At 37.8% G+C, this 27,542-nt stretch overlaps 1 protein-coding gene across 1 annotated transcript in view; it reads left to right on the top strand.

Moving 5' to 3' along the window:
• The window catches only part of LOC127968018 (inactive N-acetylated-alpha-linked acidic dipeptidase-like protein 2), a 214,266-nt gene that overhangs the window by 56,796 nt on the left and 129,928 nt on the right, over positions 1-27,542 (top strand). Inside the window, exon 2 of the mRNA XM_052568855.1 lies at positions 14,383-14,881. Within this exon, the coding sequence (XP_052424815.1) occupies positions 14,383-14,881 (499 nt within the window). The remainder of the gene's footprint in view (positions 1-14,382; positions 14,882-27,542) is intronic.

Raw genomic sequence — 27,542 nt, 5'->3', positions numbered from 1 at the left:
GTAGTGGGAAAGGCCAGTTAAGATGACCCCGACCACTGCATTTCAAAGAGTACCTTGGAACAGATAGGAGAACATCCCTCTGCTCAGGATTGAAGGAAATAAGAGATTTTCTCTCTAAAGATACTCACAAAAAGCTTTTTATATCTTCAGGATATGTCCTTTTGAGTTTTCGGTTTTCTTTTCAAAAGGTGCACTCAGTAATTTTGTCCTCACTAAAAAAAAAAACTTTTTACATAACAATTGTCAGGGATATGGACCTGTTTTGTTGTGTTTTCTCCCATGTGCTCCCTGTGACCCATTTTTTTCCCCCTCTTGTTGATTAGTCATTTGATTCAGATGTTTTTTTGTCAATTACCCTCATTTAGTCCTGTATTTAAAATGTTGTTTGCCTTATGTTACGTGTGTTTCTACATAACCTGTGTAACTCTTAGACGTTTATTGAAGTCCGTTATCCTGAATCTCCTTCATCTCTGCGCTCCTTCACTCCCTCACAACCATGACAACAATAGTATCACTTGACAAATATTTTTTTAATTAATATGCATTCAACAGTTGAATCAGATCAGCAGCTTAATACAAACGGTTTTATGTTACGTGGAGTGGTTCTCCTCGTGAGGATGGCTAATTAGATTAATTTTGGCTAGTTGCACGTAGCGGATATCTACAGTACAAAGCCATTTGAAAGCAATTGGATTTTCATGATGCTACATCCACTGCACTAGGTGTCAGTATACGTCCAAAAGCCATATTGACCAGCACATCTTAAATTTTACATTTTTCACTAGACTAACAAATATTTTAGAGGTGGAAAAGAAATATGTGCTAAAGGTTATGTTGTCAGGTTAAGTATGACACTCATGCAAACATTCCCTTCAGGAGGAGATAAATACTTCAAGTGTTTCATACGCAGGTAGTGGCTGCAAGGGGACTATTTGCTGAGAGAGCTCTCTCTTTCTCCCTCTTGGGAAATGCTTTATTCCTGCAGCAAAATGAATGGCCAGAGAATATAGATTTCTCTAAATGATCCAACACTCTTCACCCAGAGAGGAGCTATCAGCTCTCACTGCACCTGACATTGGAGCTTCAAATCATGGCTTTCCAAGCAGAAGGACTCTCCCCGTGATTAAAGACATGTTTAGTGCTCTGAAATATGACCGTGTCCTGTATCGTTCTCAATCTCTAAGAGTATGAATAGTGAGAGAGCTGTGACACGAGAGGCTTTAGTGGAGTGATAAAGAAAAGCTGTCTGTTCCCTACAGGGCCTTCTCATACCACAAAGTATTTGTCACTGTTTCGTAATACAGAGTAGTTATGCAAATACAGAACCCTACTGATGATTCTTTGGAGTGGAGAGCTGTATGCCTTTTTTTTAAGTGACATTTTAGCAAGTGAGCCTCTCTGCTAGGAAATGGTGTGAGAATAGTGGTTATTTGGTTGCTTTGCAGCAACTAAACCAGTCTTTTGCTAGCTCCAAGTACTCCAGGGGTGTCCAATCTTGTTTCTTGAAGGCCAGTGTCTTGCAGAATAGTCTGAAGACCTTGCTGGTTCCATTGTGTTTACTTAGGATAGGAGCTAATTCCTGCAGGTTACATAGTGGCACTCCACGAGCAGGATTGGACATCCCTGAAAAGGTCATGGTAACTGACTTTGTCCCCAATGTGACCTACAGTTCAGTCCCCTGGAGAAACCTTGGGTTGCACCTTGTTGGGTTCAATCCATTAGACCTTTGGCTACCAGCCCAGATTTGTAACCAGAAGTTTAAAATTTTGATTACTAAATATTCCCTTAATGGGTTACTCAGTGTGTCCATCGCAGCTAGGCCAATCAGTCTGAACTCACCCCCCCCCCCCCCCCCCTCATTTTGTGCACTTCAGAGTTTGTATCTGTCTCTGATGTGAGTGCCTGTTGACTCTGAGCCATCTTTCCACTCTGCAAGGCCAATACTTTGTATTTATGCCCTAACGATGGCTTAATCAATTTAAGAGTTTGTCTTGGGTCATTATTACCTGCTGCAGAGCCATCTGTTGGCAAGGTCTGAGGGAGACTGCTGCCAGGTAGCTGGAGCACTGAAGTGGATTGAAATGGAGGGGTCTGTAACGCGTGGCAAGAGTAGAAGGGGTCGGGGGAGGGTGCCCACTAACCAGATGGCCAGGGACGCCAGTCTTCTCACATTGCCAAATGGCCTTGAACATGTTTAAGAGTACATTCTCGAAATATAAATAAACCGTTCAGTCTATTTAAGTAGGAGCTTTTTTAGTGATAGGATGCAACTCCTGGGGTGAAAATGCCACTTTCAAGGGGAATTTTCAGAGCAAATGCTGTGTTGTACTAGTGTTGGAACATTTGAAATGACACACTTCATACCATCACTAAAGTACTAATATCAACCTTGAGAGAGAGATAAGGCACAAATCAGCATTGCAGTCAATACCTGAGTAGGTTGAGTCAGAGTCAATACAGATACATGAATAGCATCTAAACAATTCAGTAAGTATGCTTTCCTTTGAGGTTAACAAATTATTATTTTTTTTGCATCCATGTAACATGAACCACTGCAGTCATGGCATGATAGCAGAGAGCAGATACAGGGTCAAGATTGAGTCTATATGTGCCTTGTCTTGCATAGCGAATCCATGGCAGCTTTCATTGGCCAAGGCCCAAGACCAATTCCAAGACCAGTTTCAACTAATATAATGATAATGGCATAATAACGCAGGTACACCTTTTAAAAGATCAATAAACTTTAATTTTATGGCAGATTTCGAGCAAGAAATACCAACATGTTGACTTTGTGTGGCTTAAAATTAATTGATTTTGTATGTTTGTATGTTACATTGTTTATTTGCTAGTTAGGGATGCTCATATTGACTGCTTAACCATAAACCGAAAGTAAACATTTTGACCAATGAAGGAGCCGTTCACATATTGCGTTTTTTGGGCTCCAAGTTATTTATTTCAAATGTGGTATGCACGCTGATAATGGAAGAGACTCGGTCGCAACGCACACGTGTTGCGATGCGCTCATTTCTTCCAGGCCCGTCTGCACCACATCTAGTTAAAACCATCTCAGCTTTTCAGAATGACACAAGCGCTCTCAGGAACGCAACTGCCCAAGCGCTTTGGAAAGGAAAAATTAAACGATGAGCCTAGCATTTTCCACGCGTTTTTAGGCAGGACATGTGAATGGCCCCTAGTACTATCAGTTAAAAGTGTTTATTTTTATTTTTTTTGCTGCATGGTAATAATAATAGTGCGTGTGTGTATGTGTTAACTCACTGGGCACGTTGACACGTGCAACCACATGCCTACAGACATATGTATCTGAGTAAGCTAAATGAAGTGAGTGAGGACAGAAAGGGCAATGAAGTTACGAAGTTACAAAAATAAACAAGTGTGTGCAAGTACAATGCAATATCACTTGAGACGCAAACATCAACAAGCAAATGAAAGGCACTTCCCAAAGCTGGTCATCGTAGCAAGACGTTATCTCTTTATTCCCGGGACATCTGTGCCATCGGAGAGGATGTTTTCTACCACGGCTGTCCACAGGCTGCGCTCCAGACTAACCCCACATCATGACATGGTACTTTTTTTTTCTTTTTTTTTTATTGAGAAAAGAAATGATCGTGGGCGAAAAAAAAATTATTGAGCTCATTTTATTTTATCGTGCGATTAGTTGATTTATCTAATATCACAAAAGACCAAGAACATTAAAATATGTTTAGACTTAGGCTTGAGTCTGGTCTCATCATCTCCTCAAGTATGAAAACACTGGTAACAATACATTTTAGACCATTAAAGGGTATAGCAAGTGTAAATTTAAGTGTACTGCCCCAGTGACCTGTTTAGCACCTAAAGGTAAAAATCTAACTTTTTATATTTTTTTCCCCTTTCTGAGCATGTAGTTTTCCAAAATATTTTATTCTGACTGGTCAAGTGTGACAATGAGCAGCAAAATAATTTTGCACAAGAAGTGCTGAACAGTTAATTAAAAACATATATATAGTAATTAAGTGATTAGCAATTAAAATAATTAGTAATTAAAAAAAAAATGTAAGGAATACTTAAAGGGGGGGATGAAATGCGATTTCATGCATACTGAGTTTTTTACACTGTTAAAGAGTTGGATTCCCATGCTAAACATGGACAAAGTTTTAAAAATTAAGTTGTACGTTTCCGGTTTGTAACAAGTTTCGGAAAGTTTTTTTAGAGTATGGGTCTGTGTGACGTTAGATGGAGCGGAATTTCCTTATATGGGTCCTAAGGGCACTTCTGCCGGAAGAGCGCGCGCTCCCGTATAGCAGAGCACTGAGAGCACAACAGACATTCACTGATCAGAGCGAGAGCGTCGCGAAATGTCACAGAAGAAGTGTGTTTTTGGTTGCCAGGGCAAGACAACCCTGCACAGATTACCAAAAAAAAAAAACAGCATTAAGGGACCAGTGGATGGAGTTTATTTTTACAGAGCATCAATGGAGCTGTGCAAGTGTTTTTGTTTGTTTCCTGCATTTCGAAGATGCTTGCTTTACAAACAAGGCCCAGTTTGACGCTGGATTTGCACATCGTTTATTTCTTAAGGATAATGCAGCCCCAATGAAAAAGGGTCACGATCGTGTGTTGGAACCGCATGCGGTGAGTAAAACTGCTTCAAATATCTCTGTGTTGTTAACTTAGCTATTGGTGCGTAAGCATATCAAGTAAACAACATGCGATGTTGTCATCCAACTGCACTTTCCACATGTACAGCTTAAAAAAAAAAAGACGACATAAAGTGGAACTTAGTCATTTTCCAAAACCGCTAAGCAAATATATACAGTTTCAGTACATACCATATAGAGACGTCGTTGCTGATGCTGCTCTTGTTAAATTTCAGCCTCTCCATCTGATTCTGGATCATAAATATACGCTGAATCTGACTGTTAGCCATGGTTTGTTTTGGATGTTTTTTTCCTCACGGTAATGTCACAGCTTCCAAACGCTCTCAACGCAAAAGCCTTCTCGCGCTCATGATTCTTTAGCTCCGCCCACACGTCACGCCTCTAGGCGCTCGTGTTTTTCCGGGAAAAATCGGTACAGACTATCTTTCTCTTATAAATATAATAAAACTAAAGACTTTTTGGAGATATGAAGGATGCAGTACTACTCTATAGGTACTCAAGATTAACATGATATTGAGTGAAAACGAGCATTTCACCCCCCCCCTTTAAAAATGTCATGTTTTTTTTTTTTTTTTTTATTTGAATGAAACCAATAAAATGCAGAGTCTAAAACAACAACAACAAAAAACACAATCCTGAACTATTAAAATGGAGAAACAGAATTTAAATTAAAATAAGATATTTTGACCTCAAATCCATATTTCATGTTCAGATGTTTATTTTGCAAGTAGCTGTGTTTAAGTACATTTATTTACATAATTAAAAGAAAATAAACTAATGACATGGGCATAAAGTTTCATAAGATGTTTGAAAGACACTGAGTTGGGCCAGGCTGTCTCACCTCCTCTGGTTAGCCTCAGACAATTCTGGGACACGTACTGTATGCTCTGACTAGAAGACACATGAGCTCACCCGATCTCTTCATCAGACCCCTGAAACTCCAGTCACCAGTGAGCACCATGAGATGACGGCCAATTACACCTGCCCAACACATCACAGCAGAGTCAACAGCCTGTGTGTCATGTTCGTTGTGTGTGTGTGTACTTCTGTCTTTGTGCTTGATTGCCAGAGAGTAAGGTATCTTTTTGTTGTAAGAGAGGTTGGTCTTGCTGAATCAAAAAGCTCCTTCATTATTTCTTTTTGTGTTTGCCAGTGATGTCTGACAGGCTCTGTGTCCATCCATCAGTGTGTTACAGATAGGAAGGACCTCATTTGCACCAAAAGGTGACTTCTGTTTGTGACAGGATGGGAAGATAATGACTGATCTGTGTACACAGGAAGAGCAGCATGGTTTTTCTATATATATAGATACTATCTCCTTGGCTCTGAGTGACTTTAAAGAAAAAGGACCTTGATGAGATGTGAGACCTTGGGGAATGTAGGATATATGCATGTGCTGTCCTCTTTGATCACTGGTGTATAATCATTAAATATTCAGAGATATGATATCAGTTTCTGAATTGGACTGGAATGGGCTAAACTTTGGAAGCCCCTTCTGTTTGTTTTCATCTTTGCCTTCTGGTTATATGAATCAACATTTAAATAAAATTTGTGTGATAAACTAGACCAATCCATTAGACATCCAGCTTTTGTTATTGTGCAGTCTGATAACAGGCTGATATTGACTTAATGAAGGTACTGAAAATACCAAACAGTAGATGTGGTGTGGACTAGCTTCTCCTCAGAGATGATACAATTCATGTTCATGTTTTGTATTGCCATTTAATGTACCAGTGTCAATTTGTCACAAATGACAAAGATCAAACCCTCTCTAAATCACGGTGAGAGGCAGTGTGTTCTTCGGCGGATGACTGAGCCGGGAATATGACCTTCAGATTAAATGGGATTCAAGGTCGCCGTTTCATTGTTTGGTCAAACATGCTTGAGTTTGTCATTCCGCAAATTGGCAGTGGCAGTGTGTTCTTTCCGATAGCTAGACATACTGCTTGCATCCAGAGATCACTTTACTTGATTGTAGACCTGCCGTATGTTTACATTGTTCATTTCTTTGCCTTGATAAATTATTCTGTTTAGCGTACCAGATAAACACAGACTAAATACTTTTAATCTTTTCTTTGAAGTTGTCATTTCTAAGGGCGAATTCTTGGCTCTAGCCGGATGAGGTGTTTCAAAACTTTTGTGCCCCGTGATACTAATTAGCTAAACAATGGATTTTTATGGTTTGTTTTTCAAGAAACTCTTGGGTTGACAAAATCCTATAAAACCCTAAGCCCATAAGTGCATCTTCTTAAATTCCCAGTTTAAATCTCTGTTTATAATAGGGACCTATGGGAGAAAGTGGAAAAACGTTGAGTCTCTGGATCACCTGGTCTTAGATAAAAGGTTGTGTGTGCTCCAGTTTACTGTGCTATTGATTTACACCCAGAAAACAGGATGTTTGTTCGTTTCCGCCACTGCCATTAGCTGCACAGTGCTTCCTTCTTTTTCTGCATTTCATAGAATTTTAATGAACGATTGTCAGACTAATTCTGGCTGTAATGATCTGAGTGCTAGCCATAATCCATTTGAAATAGTACAAGCTGGATTGCCTGCCTTTTTAGCAAATGCATGCAATCCAGATTTTCAGCCAATACAGGCAGATACAATTTCTCTGTGTGTAGTTTAGTGTGATAGATGTCCTCAATAACCCTGATTCTGCTTTGGAGCCATTCAAAAGAATGCTCCCTGTCTGTTTCCTCTTTCTTCGTGGAGAACGAAATGGACATGGGTAATTGATTGGATGCTGGGGGCCGATGTGTTTTTGCAACAAGTGATTTGTCTTTTTGATTTGGCTTTATCTTCATTGATTTGGTATCCGTCTTACCTGTGCACATTGATCTTAATGCACAAATGATGCCTTGTTCACAGACTTACTGGTGGGCAGCATTAGTTTCACTGGTGCTTTCCCTCATTTTAAAGAATGGTGAACAGAGTAATGCAACAGCACAAGTTTTATCTTTTAGTGCACCTTTTCAGAGTGATCCCATTACTATTTCTATTTATTCATGTTACATTTACGTGTAAAGTGCCTTATCTGATGGAGCTCAAGTAAAAACAGACAGTAAGAACTTTTCTCATATGCTGTGTCATTTTTTTTAACACCATATATGATTTCACACACGTACAAGTTTGCTTATCTCTCAGTATGAGAAGACATCTGTTTTCCATCTTTTAGTTTAAAACAGACAAGTTTGCAAGCATATTAAAGTGTAAATTGAAGGACATAGAAGCATACACGTGTATCTCCCGCATGAGAAAAGTTTCTTTGATGAGGGAAGGCTGTTTACTGGTGAATGACTAAAATGATTAAACCGTTATTTTAGGTGAAATACATAATACATGTAATAGTGTTGACGCTATATTGATTATGTTGCTAAGGGTGTTGCGCTGTGACACACCGAACCATTGGGTGAAGCGGTCATAACCATGCTTTATCCTAAATACAACACCGCTTTTATCCAATTAGAATCAAGGACTGTAACTATATATATGTATGTATTAAGGATGTGCCTCCCCAAAACTGAGGCAGATGCCATTTTCATATCGATGCATAATGATGCAATATACCGTATTAAAGATACAAATAAAGCATCTACCAATGCAATACGATTCATCCCTGATTTTGATTTGATTCAACACAATGTGATTCAATGCAATATAATGCATTGGAACAAATATGAAATGATGCATCACGATACAAATGCCAACCGATGCAGGTCATTTTTAGTAACTATAGGAAAAGTTCAGTAAAGCAAAGGTGTTTTGTCTGGTAAGCTAAAAAATGATAATAAAAGCGCTTCATGTGAAATGTCTAAAGGTTTTATGCAATGAAATAATAAATCATTCTGACTACATTAGGTAAAAAAACTAAAATAATAATAATAAATTGAACATTTAATTACATTTTTACAGAATAATAAAATGCAGTTGTTTCCTGGGAAACTAATCAAGCAAATAATTATTTTAAAAAGATGGACTTTTTAAGACCTTATTAAAAAGCCTGTTCATAAATTAAATCCAGTTCTAATAAAAGAACTACTAAATGTCAGTAGAGTACTTTGACTTTTTCTATAATTTAATTATCACTATATCTCTGCAATAATTATGGGTTATTGAAGTGAAACACTTATGAAAATGGTGTTTTTCTTTTTTCAACTGAATGCAACGTTTATAAAATTAAATCAAGAACACATATTAAATGCATTTAACAAATGGATGCAGTTGAGCATATTTAATTATGCTAATTTACTATAAATACCATCAAAATACAAATCTTTTCCAATACTTAATTATTCTCAGAGGATTTGTACATCAATAAAGTGTTTGCATTTCTGAAGTTGTACAAATATGTACAACAGTTTTCTGTTTCAAGTGTCCATGTGAAATATAATAATAATATAATAATGTGTTCTGGAACCATCTTTAGTTATGAATATTTATGAATAACTGCCAGAAGGAGCTGTTTTGGTCAGCTGTCTGTTCTGGTATGTATTAGACAATTCCCCTTAGTACTTCAAATAATATCTAATTTAGCTCAATGTTTTCTTCTTCCTTTTCTTTAAATTTCCCCTTATGGGACAAACATAAAACATGCATAAGTGTTGTCTTAACAGAAATTGCTGGAGGGAGTCGCCAGTAAAGCAATATTTAAACCCTAACATTCACCTTGCGGTTCAGAGAAAAAAAAAACACATCTGCCCCGTATCACTATGGACTTGTCTGACCTCCTGGAAATGCCTGTATATTTTAGAATTTAATGTGAATGAGACCTGCTAGTCATGTAGCATGTACCCCTGAGGAAGCATATTTTATTCATATGTCATATGAAAATAGTGCTTTTTTTATGGTGTCTTGGGCCCAGTGATGCTTTCTGTGGCATGGCCTATTTCTGCCTCGGGTTTAGGTCGTGTTTCACCTTGTATGAATTCAGAATTGTTTTGCTAGTGTCTAACTCTGGGAAGCTTCAAAATTCAGATCCATCAGCATTGACATTGTAAAACCTGTCGTCTTTATAGAACTGTTAGTATTTGAAATCTGGGGATTCTCTGTGCAAATTATGATGATATCCATTTTTTTTTTCTTTACTGAAGTGATTTGTGAAGTGCTGTATAAGATATCTGTTTTTATTAGCTGCAAACATATTCTTTTGGACCTATGCTTGTTGGCTCTGTGCAACATGATTGACAGCTAGTTTTATGCCTTCTAACTAGGGTAACTGACAAGGTCATGTCAGAAGTGTTGACGGGTAAGTGGGACAACACTGAGATGTCTCTCTTCTTATTTCCTGTAAAGGTGTTTCTGTACTTTCCCTCATCTTCATCCCCTGCGTAGACAAAAGAACAAGAAAATCAGCTCTGAGCACAAAGACGTCTGTATTCTTTTATTTTTATTTTCACTGCACCATGGCATTACATTTTTTTGTGTTCAATTAATACGGATACAATCTATTTCTTTTTAATTACATCACTTCTTTTAAGAATAAACAGGTGAGAAAGAAATGAAAAATTGACAAAATACACATCTGAAAATAGGCCTTAATATCTTACAAAGTTTTGGCAATTAGGTCAAATACAACCAGAATTCAAGAGGGAATGTTTTCATTAAAAGTTTGATTAATGATTTAATATAATTTATAATCATGTTTGATTTATAACCCTTGCCTCTGAGAACATTATCTGCATATGCACATATAAAGTGGTGTAAAACATTACTTCAGATCTCAAATAATTGTATAGTTTTAATCTGTCATTGATTTTGAATGAATAGTGAATAGATTTGAAATCATATTTGACAGATGCTGTATATGAGTTTTTGGTTGTTTCTCTCTCCCACTGCAGCAGATAATTTTAACTTGAAGTAGTGTGCTCTGTACAGGCAATTTGCTGTACGTCTAACAGCTTGTGACATCCATGAGGTGCCCATGGTATATTAGGGGATGTTATGGAGAGGACACCATCCATGCTGGAGGATTCTTGTGGGAGTAAGGCCAAGAAACTTCTGGCAACTTGTGATAGGTGCCATTACTCTTTCTTTCCCCTGCATGCTCTCTCAGCTGCCCCAAGCAGTGCCTGGGCCTTCCACCACTGGGGGTGACATGATCTACTCAGCCTGTCTATACCTATTCCAGGGGAACATAAATGCTGTTTTGACGGGTTTCATAAATATTGATGGGATAAATCCAGAAACACAAGGTGTTTTCTATCCACTGGTTTTAGTTTACAGAGTAACCGTATTGGTCCTAGCGTAAATCAGACTCTAACAAATAGAAAAAAATAATGTGGTTATGATTCTTTTGGGAATCCAGCTGAAAAGTTTGATCAGAATCTTCTCTGTCAACTTAAAGCCGGACTCGCACTACAGGAGTTTTAAAATCCTAATCGATTATGAAATCTGGTTGCGGCACACTTAAAAGGAGAATCTTTGCAGATTATCTTCCCTCGGATCTTAAACATGCACACACTACACGATTTGAAAGATTATCATGCCAGAGGTAGCGCTTCACATGATCGGTTGTGATATGTTTTCGACACATTATTCAGAGAATCGTGTTACTACAAAACGTCAAGAAGCAGTTTCCTCCATCTCCAACGCGACCAATCAAGGTGCTCAACAAGATTTTTGTTCCGATTCTCGGGAGAGGAAAATCAGGCTTAAAATCTTAAAATATTATTAACAAATAAGAAAAGTGATATCATTTACATTTAGTCATTTAGCACACAATTTTATCCAAAGCAATTTACAATAAAGGACAATTGAAGCGATCAAAATCATCAAAAGTGCAATAATACGCAAGTGTTATAAAAAGTCTCAGTTAGCTTAATTGAGTTTATGTAGCAAGTTTATTTTTTATTTTTTAAACAAAGAATTAATTTATAAACATAAAAGTTAGTCACACCACATAACTTTAATTTGTCAGATGAAAGATTTTCACATATTAAGACACAATTTTGTTAAAATATAGATTTTTTTTTTTTTAGTTGCCTTGTTTTTGTGTCTAGGTTGTAATGAGAATATATGAAACTATTTTTAATTGTGCCTGTGAGTTCGACATTTTGCCTTGTGTTAAAGGGGGGGGGGTGAAATGCTCGTTTTCACTCAATATCCTGTTAATCTTGAGTACCTATAGAGTAGTACTGCATCCTTCATAACTCAAAAAAGTCTTTAGTTTTATTATATTCATTAGAGAAAGATAGTCTGTACCGATTTTTCCCGGAAAAACACGACCGACTGGAGGCGTGATGTGTGGGCGGGGCTCAAGAATCACAAGCGCGAGTAGGCTTTTGCGTTGAGAGCGTTTGGAAGCTGTGACCGTGAGGGAAACAACATCATCCAAAACAAACCATGGCTAACAGTCAGATTCAGCCGTTTATTTATGATCCAGAATCAGATCCCGAGGCTGAAACTGAACGAGAGCAGCAGCAGCAACGACTCGCTCCGAGCGGGGCTCGAACCCGGGTCTCCGATGGGAGGCGGACGCACTAACAAGGAGGCAGAGATATTTGAAGCAGTTTTACTCACCGCCTGCGGTTCCAGAACACGATCGTGACACCTTTTCGTTGGGATTGCATCATCCTTAAGAAATAAACGATATGCAAATCCGTCGTCAAACTGGGCCTTGTTTGTAAAACAAGCATTTTCGAAATGCAGGGAACAAACACAAACACTTGCACAAATCCGTTGATGCTCTGTAAAAATAAACTCCATCCACTGGTCCCTTAATGCTGTTTTTTCTTTGGTAATCTGTGCAGGGTTGTCTTGCCCTGGCAACCAAAAACACACTCCTTTTGTGACATTTCGCGACGCTCTCACTCTGATCAGTGAATGATTGTCTGTGCTCAGCCTCTCAGTGCTCTGCTCTACGGGAGCGCGCGATCTTCCGGCAGACGCGCCCTCAGGACCCATATAAGGAAATTCCGCTCCATCTAATGTCACACAGACCCATACTCGAAAAAAAACTTTCCGAAACTTGTGACAAACCGGAAGGAGTATTTTTGGAACAGAAATAACCCTAACCCTAATTTTTGAAACTTTGTCCATGTTTAGCATGGGAATCCAACTCTTTAACAGTGTAAAAAACTCAGTATGCATGAAATAGCATTTCACCCCCCCCCCCTTAAGTTCATTATTCAGTTTATATATATATATATATAATTTTTTTTTTTTTTTTGGAGCCTAGGATGTTCAGACTTTTGTTTTTTTATTATTTTCTTTGTCGAGCACCCTATATATATATTGCCTTTTGTTTTGTGTGCTTTGGTTCCATCCTTATAATCCATGTAATGGAATTGATTAACACATCTAGAAAATGAGCATCATTTTATTGACAGATGTGGTGCAGGTTTAGAGTTGAAGCACAGCATGGGAAGAATCATCTTACCCACTTTCACGGTAACATCAATCACTGGGGAAAAGCCAAAATGGTGCATTTCCCTCTACTTTAATTGATGGCTCTGTTGGGTGGTCGAAAGGCGTTAAATTACTGATGTTTCTGGTGATTGAACGTCAGCTGTCAGTCTGTGAGCAAAGAGCTGAAGGCACGGGTGTAGGAGGAGCGGAGAGGAGATGAGGGTTAGCTCTGTCCTGAGAGTTTGACAACCCATATCATTGCTGGGGTCAGAGTGTAAATGAAGCTGATCGCTCCTCTGGAATAGCGGCCCACAATAATGGAAGTTTTGTGAGGCACTGAAGATTAATGTTGAGAGACAACAGCACATCATTTCTGCCTTTCTCACATTCTGTGGGACCTATTTAAAAGTGAAAGCATAAAAATCATTCATGTCCCTTCATTCCTATAAAAGAGTGAGAACAGAACAATTCTGTACTCCAAATTGTATAAAGAGACAGGAGGAGTGAAAGTGCTTAGAATGAATGTGCAAAATGTGATGCGAAATCCTCTGCGGTGCCATTTTCGATGAAACGTGTGTCGAATGGTAATGTTTAGTAGTTGCAAAGTTATTTCCCTCTATCAGAGCAGATTTCTCTCCACCTCTAAATGACTATTTTAAGTGTGACTATCAAAGGTTTCTTCAGCTCCCTTCGCTGTGCCTAGTGCCGACAGCAGATATTTCTCTCTGTAATTTTTATAAGGCGACCTATTTCAGGGACTCAGTTTGACTGGATAATGGCCCCGTGTGCGGTCTGGAATTTCTGGGCGGTTTGGAGTTTTGTCATTATCGATTGGGCTGTTTTGAGTTTGATAGCGGTGTCTGTTAAAGGGATAGTTAAATTTGATGGTATGCTGAGACACTGGCTTCTCTTTTATGAATCTGAACCAACCAAGTCATCACCTTTAATGACCTTTTTTAGCAGCAACAGTCAAACTGTGAGCTTGTACATCTCTCCCTGAGAGTGTTCGTTGTGTGTGTAGAGAGTGATGTGTGTCCAACTGGCACAAAACACTGGCTAACAACAACCGTGATGATGGAGAGTTTGTGTTTTGAAAGTGTGGGGAATTTGTGTTTTTATATAAAGACAATACGTGCATATATAGCAAGATGCCTTAAATCGATGACAGTAAAGACATTGTTACAAAAAAAAAAAAAGCTTTTTAAAATAAATGCATGCTTTCTTTCATTAAGTGCATGCTTTCTTTCATTTCTGTCATAGTGCACAGGCGTGATTACTTGATGATCAATGTCATTCATTTTCATTATTTTATTATTATTAAGTTACTCAATGTAAGATAATCATTTAATGTATTTTTTTCTGTTTTTTTTTTTTTAAGTGACGGACATGGCGTATAGGAAAGTACGTGCTGGCCGCAGTTCTCTCCGTGTGCGAGATCTGGAGAACGAGGAGCTTCACACTGCTTCCCTGGAACTAGAATGGGACATGGAGAAAGAGCTGGAGGAACCGGGTCTGGACCGCTTCCAGCTGGAGTGTGTGGAGCATCAACCTGTGAGCAGCTCTTCCGGTGTAGGCATGGACCCAGACCTGGAACCAATCCAACCTTCCGTCTCCCCCCACGGACGTTTTGAGCGTCTGCAGGAGGACCCTAATTACGTTTCTCGTTTCAGCCGGTCGGTACCCAAGGGCCAGAGAAGGAACGGGACCTGCCTCGCCAAATACTTGTTAGCCGGGGTGGGAGTGTTTGCTCTGGGGCTGCTCATTGGACGATACGCCTTCAGCAAGGAGCAAGTGAAGGTAGAGCCAAGTGCAGACACAGACGTGCTGGAGAAGATTGTTCAGGGAATCACAGCTGAGAAGATACAAGCACTGCAGAGGTAAATGCATTATCCTTTTCATCCATTGTACATTCACTGTGTTTTCCCCAGAATGACGGGGAAAATGCAGTGGATCTATTATAGTAATGAATAAATAATGGAAAGTAGGAAAGGGTTTGCACCATAGTTTGACAAAAAGTGCTGTCTGAGTGTTAGAAATGGTTTTTACCTACCGGATGCTCTTAAGGGATATTGCAACATTACAATATGTGAATATATTAACTTTTTATTTATTTATTTTAATTTGTTGGTGATTTGGCAATTAGATTGTTGACAGACTCAGACTATTTAACTGATTTAATTTAGTTCAATTAGTAGAAGTTAATCAAATCTATTTAAGGCATTATTTTTGACAGCATCCTCACTTTACAGCATTTTTACACAAGTGGCTTAAACTTTGCACAGCACTGTAGCTTTGCAAGATTCTTGGAGCATTTTGGAGACATTGCCACAGTTCTTCTGGATTGAGTCTGTCTCAGTTTGTTCTGTTTCTTCGTGTTATTCCAGACAGTATGGATGATTGTGAGATCATATCTCTGTATGGGGCACTGGCTGCTGTCAGACTCCTTGTGCAAAAAACAAAACAAAAATCTCACTGTATTATTACATTTAATGGCAAACATAATGTTTAGAAATGTAGCTGATGTTTTCTATTGACACACTACAGCAAAACATAGAAATAACTGACTTAAAACCATTTTTTGTTAATGAAAATACTAGTGGCCTAAGACTCTTGCACAGTACTGTGTATGTGTGTATATATGTATATGTATATGTATATATATATATATATATATATATATATATATATATATATATATATATATGTATGTGTGTGTGTGTGTATATACAGTCTTGTTCAAAATAATAGCAGTACAATGTGACTAACCAGAATAATCAAGGTTTTTAGTATATTTTTTATTGCTACGTGGCAAACAAGTTACCAGTAGGTTCAGTAGATTGTCAGAAAACAAACAAGACCCAGCATTCATGATATGCACGCTCTTAAGGCTGTGCAATTGGGCAATTAGTTGAAAGGGGTGTGTTCAAAAAAATAGCAGTGTCTACCTTTGACTGTACAAACTCAAAACTATTTTGTACAAACATTTTTTTCTGGGATTTAGCAATCCTGTGAATCACTAAACTAATATTTAGTTGTATGACCACAGTTTTTTAAAACTGCTTGACATCTGTGTGGCATGGAGTCAACCAACTTGTGGCACCTCTCAGCTGTTATTCCACTCCATGATTCTTTAACAACATTCCACAATTCATTCACATTTCTTGGTTTTGCTTCAGAAACAGCATTTTTGATATCACCCCACAAGTTCTCAATTGGATTAAGGTCTGGAGATTGGGCTGGCCACTCCATAACATTAATTTTGTTGGTTTGGAACCAAGACTTTGCCCGTTTACTAGTGTGTTTTGGGTCATTGTCTTGTTGAAACAACCATTTCAAGGGCATGTCCTCTTCAGCATAGGGCAACATGACCTCTTCAAGTATTTTAACATATGCAAACTGATCCATGATCCCTGGTATGCGATAAATAGGCCCAACACCATAGTAGGAGAAACATGCCCATATCATGATGCTTGCACCTCCATGCTTCACTGTGTACTGTGGCTTGAATTCAGAGTTTGGGGGTCGTCTCACAAACTGCCTGTGGCCCTTGGACCCAAAAAGAACAATTTTACTCTCATCAGTCCACAAAATGTTCCTCCATTTCTCTTTAGGCCAGTTGATGTGTTCTTTGGCAAATTGTAACCTCTTCTGCACATGCCTTTTTTTTAACAGAGGGACTTTGCGGGGGATTCTTGAAAATAGATTAGCTTCACACAGACGTCTTCTAACTGTCACAGTACTTACAGGTAACTCCAGACTGTCTTTGATCATCCTGGAGGTGATCATTGGCTGAGCCTTTGCCATTCTGGTTATTCTTCTATCCATTTTGATGGTTGTCTTCCGTTTTCTTCCACGTCTCTCTGGTTTTGCTCTCCATTTTAAGGCATTGGAGATCATTTTAGCTGAACAGCCTATCATTTTTTGCACCTCTTTATAGGTTTTCCCCTCTCTAATCAACTTTTTAATCAAAGTACGCTGTTCTTCTGAACAATGTCTTGAACGACCCATTTTCCTCAGCTTTCAAATGCATGTTCAACAAGTGTTGGCTTCATCCTTAAATAGGGGCCACCTGATTCACACCTGTTTCTTCACAAAATTGATGACCTCAGAGATTTAATGCCACACTGCTATTTTTTTGAACACACCCCTTTCAACTAATTCAACTAATTGCCCAATTGCACAGCCTTAAGAGCGTGCATATCATGAATGCTGGGTCTCATTTGTTTTCTGAGAATCTACTGAACCTACTGGTAACTTGTTTGCCACGTAGCAATAAAAAAATATACGAAAAACCTTGATTATTCTGGTTAGTCACATTGTACTGCTATTATTTTGAACAAGACTGTATATGTGTGTGTATATATATATATGTGTGTATATATATATATATATATATATATATATATATATATATATATATATATACAGTATTAGGGGTGTAACGATATGCGTATTCGTATTGAACCGTTCGGTACGAGGCTTTCGGTTCGGTACGCGGTACGCATTATGTACCGAACGGTTCGTTGGACTAATTAATTATATTTGGAAAATAAATTTTTTTTTTGAAATATAATGATATGCGTTCAACAAGGTAGCCCAATAACCCAAACGACGTAACAGGCAATGCCCCTGACACCCCCTAAGAAGAAAAAAAAACACCAAATTATATGTTAATGTTAGGCTACTCAGTCAGGCGCTCACTCACTCAGTACGCGCTAAAGGCTCGTTGGAAAATGGCCAATGCGTTTAACAGACCAGAAATAGAAGATCCTCCAGTAACCAACAGGTCTGGTGTTTGGGTGCACTTTACCAATCGATCGGGGCATCCGAACAAACACGGAAATAAAAATTGACTAGTACTGTACTGTGTCAGAATTTCCTGAGCAGTACGATACAATTAACAGGCCTGCACATTATGAGATAGAAGAACTGTTAAAAATAGAACGTATGCAGGGCAGTTTTGAAAACTCCAGCTAGTTTGCTCTTGGCATAGTGCAGCACAAATCGCGTTGTATCTGAAGGGCAACGCTGAGCCCAGGGTCCAGCGCAGCGCATACCGCGTCCTGTGTGAAAAACCCTTTAGCCATGTGCAACGAGCCTTCAGCGCGTACTGAGTGAGCAAGCGCCTATAGTGGAAAACGCAGGTTTTAAGAACATGCTTAATGTAATTGAGCCCCGTTACAATATTCCTTCACGAGAACATTTCAGCCAGACCATAATTCCTGCTTTGTTCCAAAAAACATAAGCCCTGTAGAGAACCAATTGAGTAAAAACACACTCAATATAAAGAGTTATAGAGTTCCATATAAAAAGTTACATCTTTTTATTTGTTCATAACTACTACAACAATATAACATTTCTTTTTTCTTTTTTTTTATAAAGAGCTTTTTGTTTTATACAGTGTGCTGCTAAGAAAACACCATAGAAGATGGGTAAAGAATAGCTCCATCATTGTTCAATGTAAAAAAAATTATATTATAATTTTTAAAATAAAATTATAATTAATAAATAATTAATAAATAAAACATTTTTTAAAAATCAAGGAAATTTATCTGCCATTTTTTTTTTTGCTGTATCTAAAACGTACCGAACCGTACCGTACCGAACCGTGACACCAGTGAATCGTATCGAACCGAACCGTGAATTTTGTGAACCGTTACACCCCTAATATAAATATATATATATATATATATATATATATATATATCTCAAGGATGTCAATGAGCTTTCAATACTATCAAGCCATACATGGGGATCAGTATCAATCATCTAAAAGACATTCAGAGTGTGAGGAGAGGAAACAGTGTCAGAAGTAACTTCAAGGGTGTTCCAGCCAGTAAGAAGTAGCAAACCATACTGAGGAAGCAGATGCAGGGACAGTGTTTCCTGGGACAGGCTCTTTGGGACCTTCATCTTTGAAAAAAGCAGTCCTACAGCCAAAGTTGTGCACAGCTTATTCCCACTAGTCACAAAGCTGCCGTGTTCGCTCTGAGCCCAGCTGTGTAGTCTCTGACAGGCAGACTAAAGTCGCAAGCAGGTACTGATGTTAAAATTAAATGCAGACAAACCTCAAGCGATAACACATTGTTTTTGGAGCGCGGATCATGGCGAGCATGTATATTCGTGTCAAAAAAGATAACTCTGTTTCTTCTGAACCGAAACCGCCTGACTCCTGAAACAGGCTTTGCGGTAGTGTCAATTTATAATTTATTTTGTCACATTTATATTTCAGGCTGCAGCGCCAACAGCTCGTTTCAGATCCTGTTTTCGAGCGGGGAAGAGCAGGCGATATTACAATGCGGCGAGACTGCAAAGGCGAGAAGTCAAAACATTTTGATGACTTGATTTACCCTACATTCATTCAGCTTCTTAATATTCAAACTGCAGCTTGAGGAAATAAGAGTACGTGTGAAATAATAATTTCTATATAGACGCAGCAGAAATGGTTACAATTGACTTTAGAAAATAGTTGCCCGGTAGGAGGAAGCTCAGTGGCATGCAAAGATGGTTGACTTAAACTCCAAATCTCTCTGTAAATCTCTTTGTCCCTCATGTTAGGTAGAGGTATTTCTTCAGCATGTCTGAGATGTTTGGATAGAGTCCTGGGAAAAGCCTTTCACTGTTTTAATACACACGCTAATAAGCTCTTTAGAAAAAGTCACGTCAACCAATCAATCTGTGTAGATTCTCTCTAACCATTTATGTAGTGTAAATAAATAAAGCTATTTGAGAAAATAAAAATGTTGGGCACCAGCAAAGTTTTCATTGTTCATATATGATAATATACAGACAAAATTAACTAATCAGAACAATTTTTTTTTTTTACATATAAAAGTAGTTAAAAGTATAGTAGTTAATCAATTGATAATGTACAGTAAACAAAGTATGGTGTCATATAAATTTGTGTAAATTCCATTTTTAGATCAACACCACCTGTAATTGCATGTCAACATGTTTCATTGTTAAGACAGAACAATGCTTTCATTGTGTGACATAAGCCTCATCTGGCCGGCCCATAAAACATTTCCTGGATACTTGTAGACACACTCATACTGCATTGTCCTAGTGCTGAAAATCTCTTTTAAGCAACATTAAATCATGATGAAGCAGAAATTCTGTATCCATGCCATTTGTTGTTCCAAAAGATGTCTGCTTCGCCAAAGCCTCCATTTTCTTTTGGCTTGTGACCGTGTTTATTTCTTCGATTCTGGCCTTATTTACACATCAAAGGTGAATGCGGGGGAAGAACTGTTCCAGTAAAACGAGATAAGCCTAAAATCCCATGAAGAAGAAGTGTGTCTCCCACTGTTCGGGTCGCTCTAATGGTGCTCTTTATCTCCTGTTGACACACACTCTTAATTACTGGACAAAAGTGATGGAGCTGGGCTCTGGATATGCATTCTTGATCCAGGACCGCTTAGATGTAGGGTCCTGAGGTCGGATTAAGGAGCGTGCTAAAGGAGGAGTCCAGCTAAGTGAAGACAGTGATGATCTTGGATCAGATTCTTCATTTTAATCCCGACCCCAGTCATTAGGAAAAAAGCATACTGATTTAAAAGCCAGAGCATTGTGGGTTGAGACTCCGGGCCTGTCCCAATATCCACACTTGTAGTCTTTGCACTTGACACAATTCCTGTTAGTCTTGAAAAGTTTTGATCATCCAGTGGGATTAGAGAAACTGCATCTACACCAAATAGTTTTTAGCGTAGTCCTTGCATAAAAGACAAGACTATATTTATTTGTGGTGCTTATATTTATGTAGTTGCAAATGTTTTACAAATTACACAATCTCTGTACCATTAAAATGTGCAGCAACTTATTTGTTTTGTTTTGTTTTGTTTTTTTCTTCACACATTTTAATCACTGACCCTTGAATTTATATCGAGCTTCCATGTAGAAGCCAATTTTTCTCTTGTTGGAGGACAGTGGCAAACCCAATACAGACACTAGGGAATAGAATCTGTTTTGGGTCTCAGCCAAATTGAATTTATATACGCAATCATCCATTAATCAATGCAACTCAAGTCATATTAGCGTTGCTGGTGGGGTGCCAGTCATTGATGATACAGAACAAAGGGCTGCTTTTAGAAATAATTATATCGCTCTAAAATGAGGCATACAGTCACTCATAATAGAAACTATGGGTGAGGTCATGAGGGCATGTTAAACGGGTGTTCCACATCTTAATCAAATTCATACAGAAACCTTGAGAAGTTGTTTTTGTGAGCTAAAATAACCATCTGATCTCCTTTTGAATGTGCAGCATTGTATTGTATTTCCTTTTCAAAGAGATTTTTTGAAAAGTCTGCTGTATTCCAAATGGTTGACTGAGTCCTGATAAGAATTTTGTTTTAAAATTCAGGTATTAGAATTATGACCACTGAAATAATACCAACATATAAAAAGTATATGTTGGTATGAAATACATCAGAAAAATTAGGAATGCTGGATATTACATGTATAACAGGATAACAGCTTGATGGTAAACAGTTTCTGCATTGTCTTACAGTATATTAATGTCCTTTAAAGGAAGACTGTAAACAAAAAACTTTTATGTAAAAAAAACAACAACAAGTTATGTTAAACACACACACAGCCACTGTTTCCAAAATTATTTACACAGCAATGCATCATGTTCAATAAGATGTTTGTACTGTGTGTTACCATAGGATTAAAACGTACAATATTCAAACCTGGTGTAGTAATAACTAATAATAGTTAGAGTAAATGTGTGAAGTTGCATAAGCTCATTACTTAGTGTCACATCCATGTAAATCTTTATTATGGTTATTATGGCTACTATGGATGCTATGGCTTGGATCTGCTGTTCCTAAAAGGAATTAGGTTTACTGCTAAACTAAAAAGAGGCTGTTAACAAAAAAGCATCAGAGTCTCGCCTCTTGGGCTTATAAGGCCTTGTCCCTAATGGAACACTTCATATGCACTTTCGGTCTTGTGGACTTACGATGGCCTCCATGTACGCATGTCTGTTAAGTCCATGAGACTGTAGAGTGTCCCATTCGTCATTTTCATTTAACCCTTTCAGAAGAGTGAACGCAAGCTCCCTCTTTGCGGCCGTTATGCACCCTCGAGTCGCACTTCACTTATCTAGAAAATTTCTGCATTTCTTTTCATTCTTGTAATCAATGTTATTACACCTGCTGAAAGAACAGCTTATTTGTGTTCTAGCATTTTATTCACTACATGTTTTTTTTCTTTTTTTTTTTTTTTTTTACTGTTAGTTCCTGAGTTCTAGGGCTAAGTGCACATGGTTGAACAATTTGGAAAATCAAGAACCTACTTAATTCTCTTTAAATAGCCACTAACAGAGTAAATAAATTTCTTTCCACTTGAGTTTTCATAATTTTTGATATTCACTGTGTAATAATGTTCTGTAAATGATTAATATAATAATATAAAAAATAATGAATATATTGTAACAATATGATTACCATTTTAATTTATAATATAATCTTCAAACTGTAAACCACCAAACCATTATTTTGGAAGTGTTCCGACCACAAGGAAAACTCAAGCTTGAATTACTTTTTTTGCACAATCTTTATATATATATAATTTTATTATCTTTGAAGCAAGAAGAATGAAAAAAGCACTATAACTGAACTGATCTATGACCACCCATGAGCCTGTTAAAGTTAAGATTAACTGGATTGTGCGGGATGAATGAATAAGAAAGTGAAATTTGACTGAATTCAGCCCTTAGCTTGACTGTTCTGTCTGGCTCGCAGATGCAAATCAAAAGCAGGTTTTTGGCATTTCTGAGTATGCTACCCATGTGCAATTAAAATAAAAATGGAATATAATCTCACTTTATCATCACTTTTAAAATAGAATACATGCAGGTACATATATAGCTATAAGTAATAAAAAAAAAAATACCACAATCATAACCTCCAGTCTCCCCAGAGCTGTTATCACCTTTCTTCCATATGATAAAATTCTCCCCTCGGAATGACTTACATAAAGTGAGATAAACTGTCCTCATCTGTAAGGAAAATATGGAATACCTCTCATTCTAACACAGACTGGAAACCTCGAGATATAACGCATACTATAACACCCATGACATTATGATTGAATGATTTTGAATAAATAGCACCGCACACCATCCTGGGAATATTGCACCCAACTTTAAGAATTGCTGCTGCCTGCATTACTTCTGTCGGGAAACACCGTGGGAATTGAATAATGATACAATTGGATGTCAACATGTCCCGTTCTCGAGACAGAACAATGCTATTATTGTGTGACAGAAGTATCAATAATTGCATGTTTGCTGTTGCAAATGATTGCGTGTGAAGAGGAAATGCAATAAGGAAACACTCAGATATGGCCGGTGTGAATTTGTCACAACTGGTGTGTATGTATGTGTGTGTGTATCGGGCTAGATGATTGTGCTGCTACATTATCTTGTTTATATAAGAGTACGTCTTTGTTTTCTTGCAGTTTGCTGACTCCGCAAAGAGCCTTTCTCTGAAGGCTATAGTCCCATCATTACGATACGTATGCAGCAGCAGAACAAAATTGATATTCCCTGAGGAGGAAATCAATATTAATAACTGCGTGCTACAACAGCCATCTAACAAGTAGCACAGTAGCCCCTTCCCATTGTCAGTTCCCGGGAAAATAGGATGCTGGTCTCCTCGAGTTAAAGGAGGAGTTAAACTCAAATGGACAGCTGAATTATGCTTCATGGTTGTGGCTTTCGCTCGTTTTCACCTGGCAGGTTTGATCCTTTCTTAAGTGTAGTCAGCTGTGAAATAACAGCGGTCTGCGACGTTCTCTTGTCTTGGTGGTGAACATGACCTTCTGGGTGCTTTCTGATGCTTTTGGGGTTCTTGCGAAGGCAAACAAATTTTGTCTTGATGACTGTCCAAGATTTCCTGACCACTACATGGTTTCCATTGGACAAGGATTGGTTTATTGGTTGTAGAACAACATTCCAATTAAACAATTTGATTTTAAATATGCACTCAGCCCAGCTTATTGTTGACTATTAAATGTATGCAGTTCATGGTTATGTGTATCCTATTAGGTGCAAAGACTGGTGACGGCGAGTTGTGATACAGTTTAGTGATTCTGAATGGAGGGAAACCCTGTGCATTTTGGTCAGAGCAAAGAAAATGCAATAAAGGTTTTTATATGCATGTTTATTGTGATCGGCATATTCTAAAACAATTATGATTATGTTTGGTGTATTGCGTTTGCATGAGGTAAAGTTTAATTGCAATATTGCAGAAATCTCATTATAATGGCATTATGAGAATGAATGTAAACAAAGTCACTGAGCCTCCCAGGCACCAACAAAACTTTTGAAACCAACAAAAATTCCAGATCAACCAATCGTGAGCATTTGGGACATGGCTAATGTAACAGGCCGAGACATAAAGTAACATTCAGATTTGGATATTGAAGTGCAACCCAAAGTTCTATGACTTGGCCAAAAAAGGTTGGGTTAACAGTCGCTGTGTTGTTCCAGGACCATGATTGTCTCATAGGTTCTCATTGCAATTCATTCTAACCACAAATTGCCCACTTTGACAGGAAGAGACCACCTGACATTAATATCTATGCATGTGGCAGACACCAACGTAACTCCATTTTTATCAGTTCATGCAGTTCTTGGGAATCAAACCCAAGATTTTGATATTGCCATATATATATATATATATATATATATATATATATATATATATATATATATATATATATATATATATATATATATATATATATACATACATACATACATACATAATTACATACATACATACACATATATATATATATATATATATATATACACAAGTGTTACCCAAACAATGATGTGACTTCCTGCTTAACTACCCTAGTTTGATGCTTTTTTAGAGAAACTAACTAGTAAGTCATGAGGTGTTTCCCAAAAACATAGGAACATTGTCGAAAGTTTTTGGGAAACCCACCTCAGAACCAGCAATTTTCAAGCTAGCAAGTCAGCACAGCATTCTCTCTCTCTCTCTCTCTCTCTCTCTCTCTCTCTCTCTCTCTCTCTCTCTCTCTCTCTCTCTCGCTGTCTCTCCCTCTCTTTTAGATGAACTGTGGGTTGAGACAGTGTGCTGTTGGTGTGAGTTCAGGGGAGTATTAACCACAGCAACAGAAAGGTTTTTCATTTTTAAAACTAATCAAAAAAGTATATTTAATGGACAGAAACAACAAGACTGAAAGTGCTATGTTAATAGGAAAAGTCTGTTTTTTTGTGAGGGATGGACCATTTGGACCAATTTGTTAAATTGCTCTGAAAGAATCAAAATCTTTTAAATTGATACACAAATAACCCAAGAAAACCGAAATGATTGGTTAGTGCCTTTCTGCACTTATTAAATTAGATAATAAGCCCACACTCTCACATTTCCTCACATGTCTGGCCCAACAGTGCAGCTGATTTCCTTCATATCTTGATGGCTGGCAGCCTGGCAGGGGAACAGCTATTTTAAGTAATGAACTTTTTCAAATCTTTATCTCTGGAGCAGCAGCACGAATGAGCCTCAGCATGAGCACTGAACCAAAGCATTTGCAGCCTCCCAAAAAACGTTTAAAGTTAATTTTCATGACATGTCTGGAGTGTGTTACAGTGCATTGTGGGCCATTAGAAGTCACAGACACTCTCAACCACCCTCCGCTCGTAAGGCGTGTGACATTTAACACTGATTTATCAGAGGATTACCAAAGTGACTCTCTAGGTCGTGGGAGTTATTAAGGAGGAAGGTGACATATAGGCTCCGAATGCATGCCACATGCAGGCAAACGTTCCATAATTCATGCTGGCCTCCACTAGTTCTGCACTGACCCTGACAATGTGCAACTGCTTCATTATTATGCGACATAGGTTTAAATTAGTGAAGTCTGAGAGGTAAATTCACTAAATACTTGCGTCCCTTCCGTATCCATTAATTTATCACATTCACTTACCACCTGAAATCCAACTTGAGCAGACGTTATCTACACAGGTCTAACTATGTGCCATGACTATTTAAATCATAGTCATTGTCACTATTTTCAGCCCGAACATCTCTTTTTTTGTATGCAAATTAGATTCTTTATGGGTTGTGCATTATTCCCAATAATCAGTGCTGTTTGCAACTATTAGTGCGTTAATATTATTGATATTAATAATAATTGTTGTTGGTTTTTTTGGCATTAAAAATATGGCTTTTAACAATAAGGCATGTTAATAACAACTTAAAGGTCATTCCTAGTGTTGTAGGTTTATCTGAATAATTTCTTTAAATTAACATATAGAAGATCCAAACACAGTGTTATCCTGCATACAGTAAATGTATTTCCTGTTGTACAACTCATCCACTGATGAGAATATCTAAGAAAAGAATATCTGAAATTACACACACACATACATATATATATATAGCTTTTCCAGCAGCCAGAAACGCGATCAGATATGCAGTGTTCTGATAAGGAGAGCCTCCCCAGATCAGCCCGGGGCAATGTCATCAGTATACTTACCTCTTTATTTAGCCGTGGCCACAGATTTCAGATAAAGAGAAGTGCACAGGATACAGCACCCAGATAACAGTATAATGTTTTCAGCATCATGAAGTTATCTCTTTCCCTTTTACGACCTTCATAGCAAAATTAATGTCAGTTTGATGCAACATTTCCCTACTATTCCAAATGATTGTGGCAGAAGCGGATGTTTGGAATGTTTCTTTTATGAATCATTGACATTTCTCAATAAATGTTTTGTTATTTAGGTGAATTAAACCAATTTCAGCTATCACCTTGACCCTGGGGTTCCTCAAAGCGTAATGGAAATGAATTCACTGAAATCTTTTTTGATCTTACTGTGATTACACATTTTTGTGGTAATTGCGGTTTGTTGAGTGAGAGCCATTCAATTGTCCTTGGCTAAATGTTGATTTTTGTGAGTGGAATTTTCTAAAATAACTTTTTGGAATTGAACCAGTTCTCTAGCTGTGAAACATCTGTTTACGCAGGTGTTCATTTGTGTGTGTGTGTGGGGGGGAGGGGGGGTTTGAATGTGTGTGTCTGTGTAATGTGAGTTAGGGTATAAATCTTGGTCAAAGAGTGTAGCATTTGCCAGCATATGTAATGACAGACCATAGCTGAGCACTAGACAGACATTCTGCCTGGTTCTGCTTTAGAGTTTGTTTGAATCAGACATGCATAATAAGAGCTGTTTGACTCCCAGATGCCATTTCCCCAGTGGATCAAACATATGATCTAGTAACTGGCTATTAATTTGGTTGTGGTCTTACCTTATTGATCTTTTTTTAAGGTTCTGAATGTACAATTTCCATGATGGACAATAGAATGGGTAAAAAAAAAAAAATAATTAAAAAGCCATCTGTATTCTTACATCGAAAGAGCCATATTTCTAAAAAAGTTAAATATAATGTAGACAAAATATAATTATTACATTGAAAATCAACACAGACAGACACACACACACACACACACTGTTCAAAATAATACTGTATTTTTTTTTACAAATTATTATAA

Source organism: Carassius gibelio, chromosome B11 (assembly GCF_023724105.1).
Source record: "Carassius gibelio isolate Cgi1373 ecotype wild population from Czech Republic chromosome B11, carGib1.2-hapl.c, whole genome shotgun sequence".
Taxonomy (NCBI): Eukaryota; Metazoa; Chordata; class Actinopteri; order Cypriniformes; family Cyprinidae; genus Carassius; species Carassius gibelio.
Note: the sequence above shows the minus strand (reverse complement) of the source record. Positions and strands in the feature narration are given on the sequence as shown.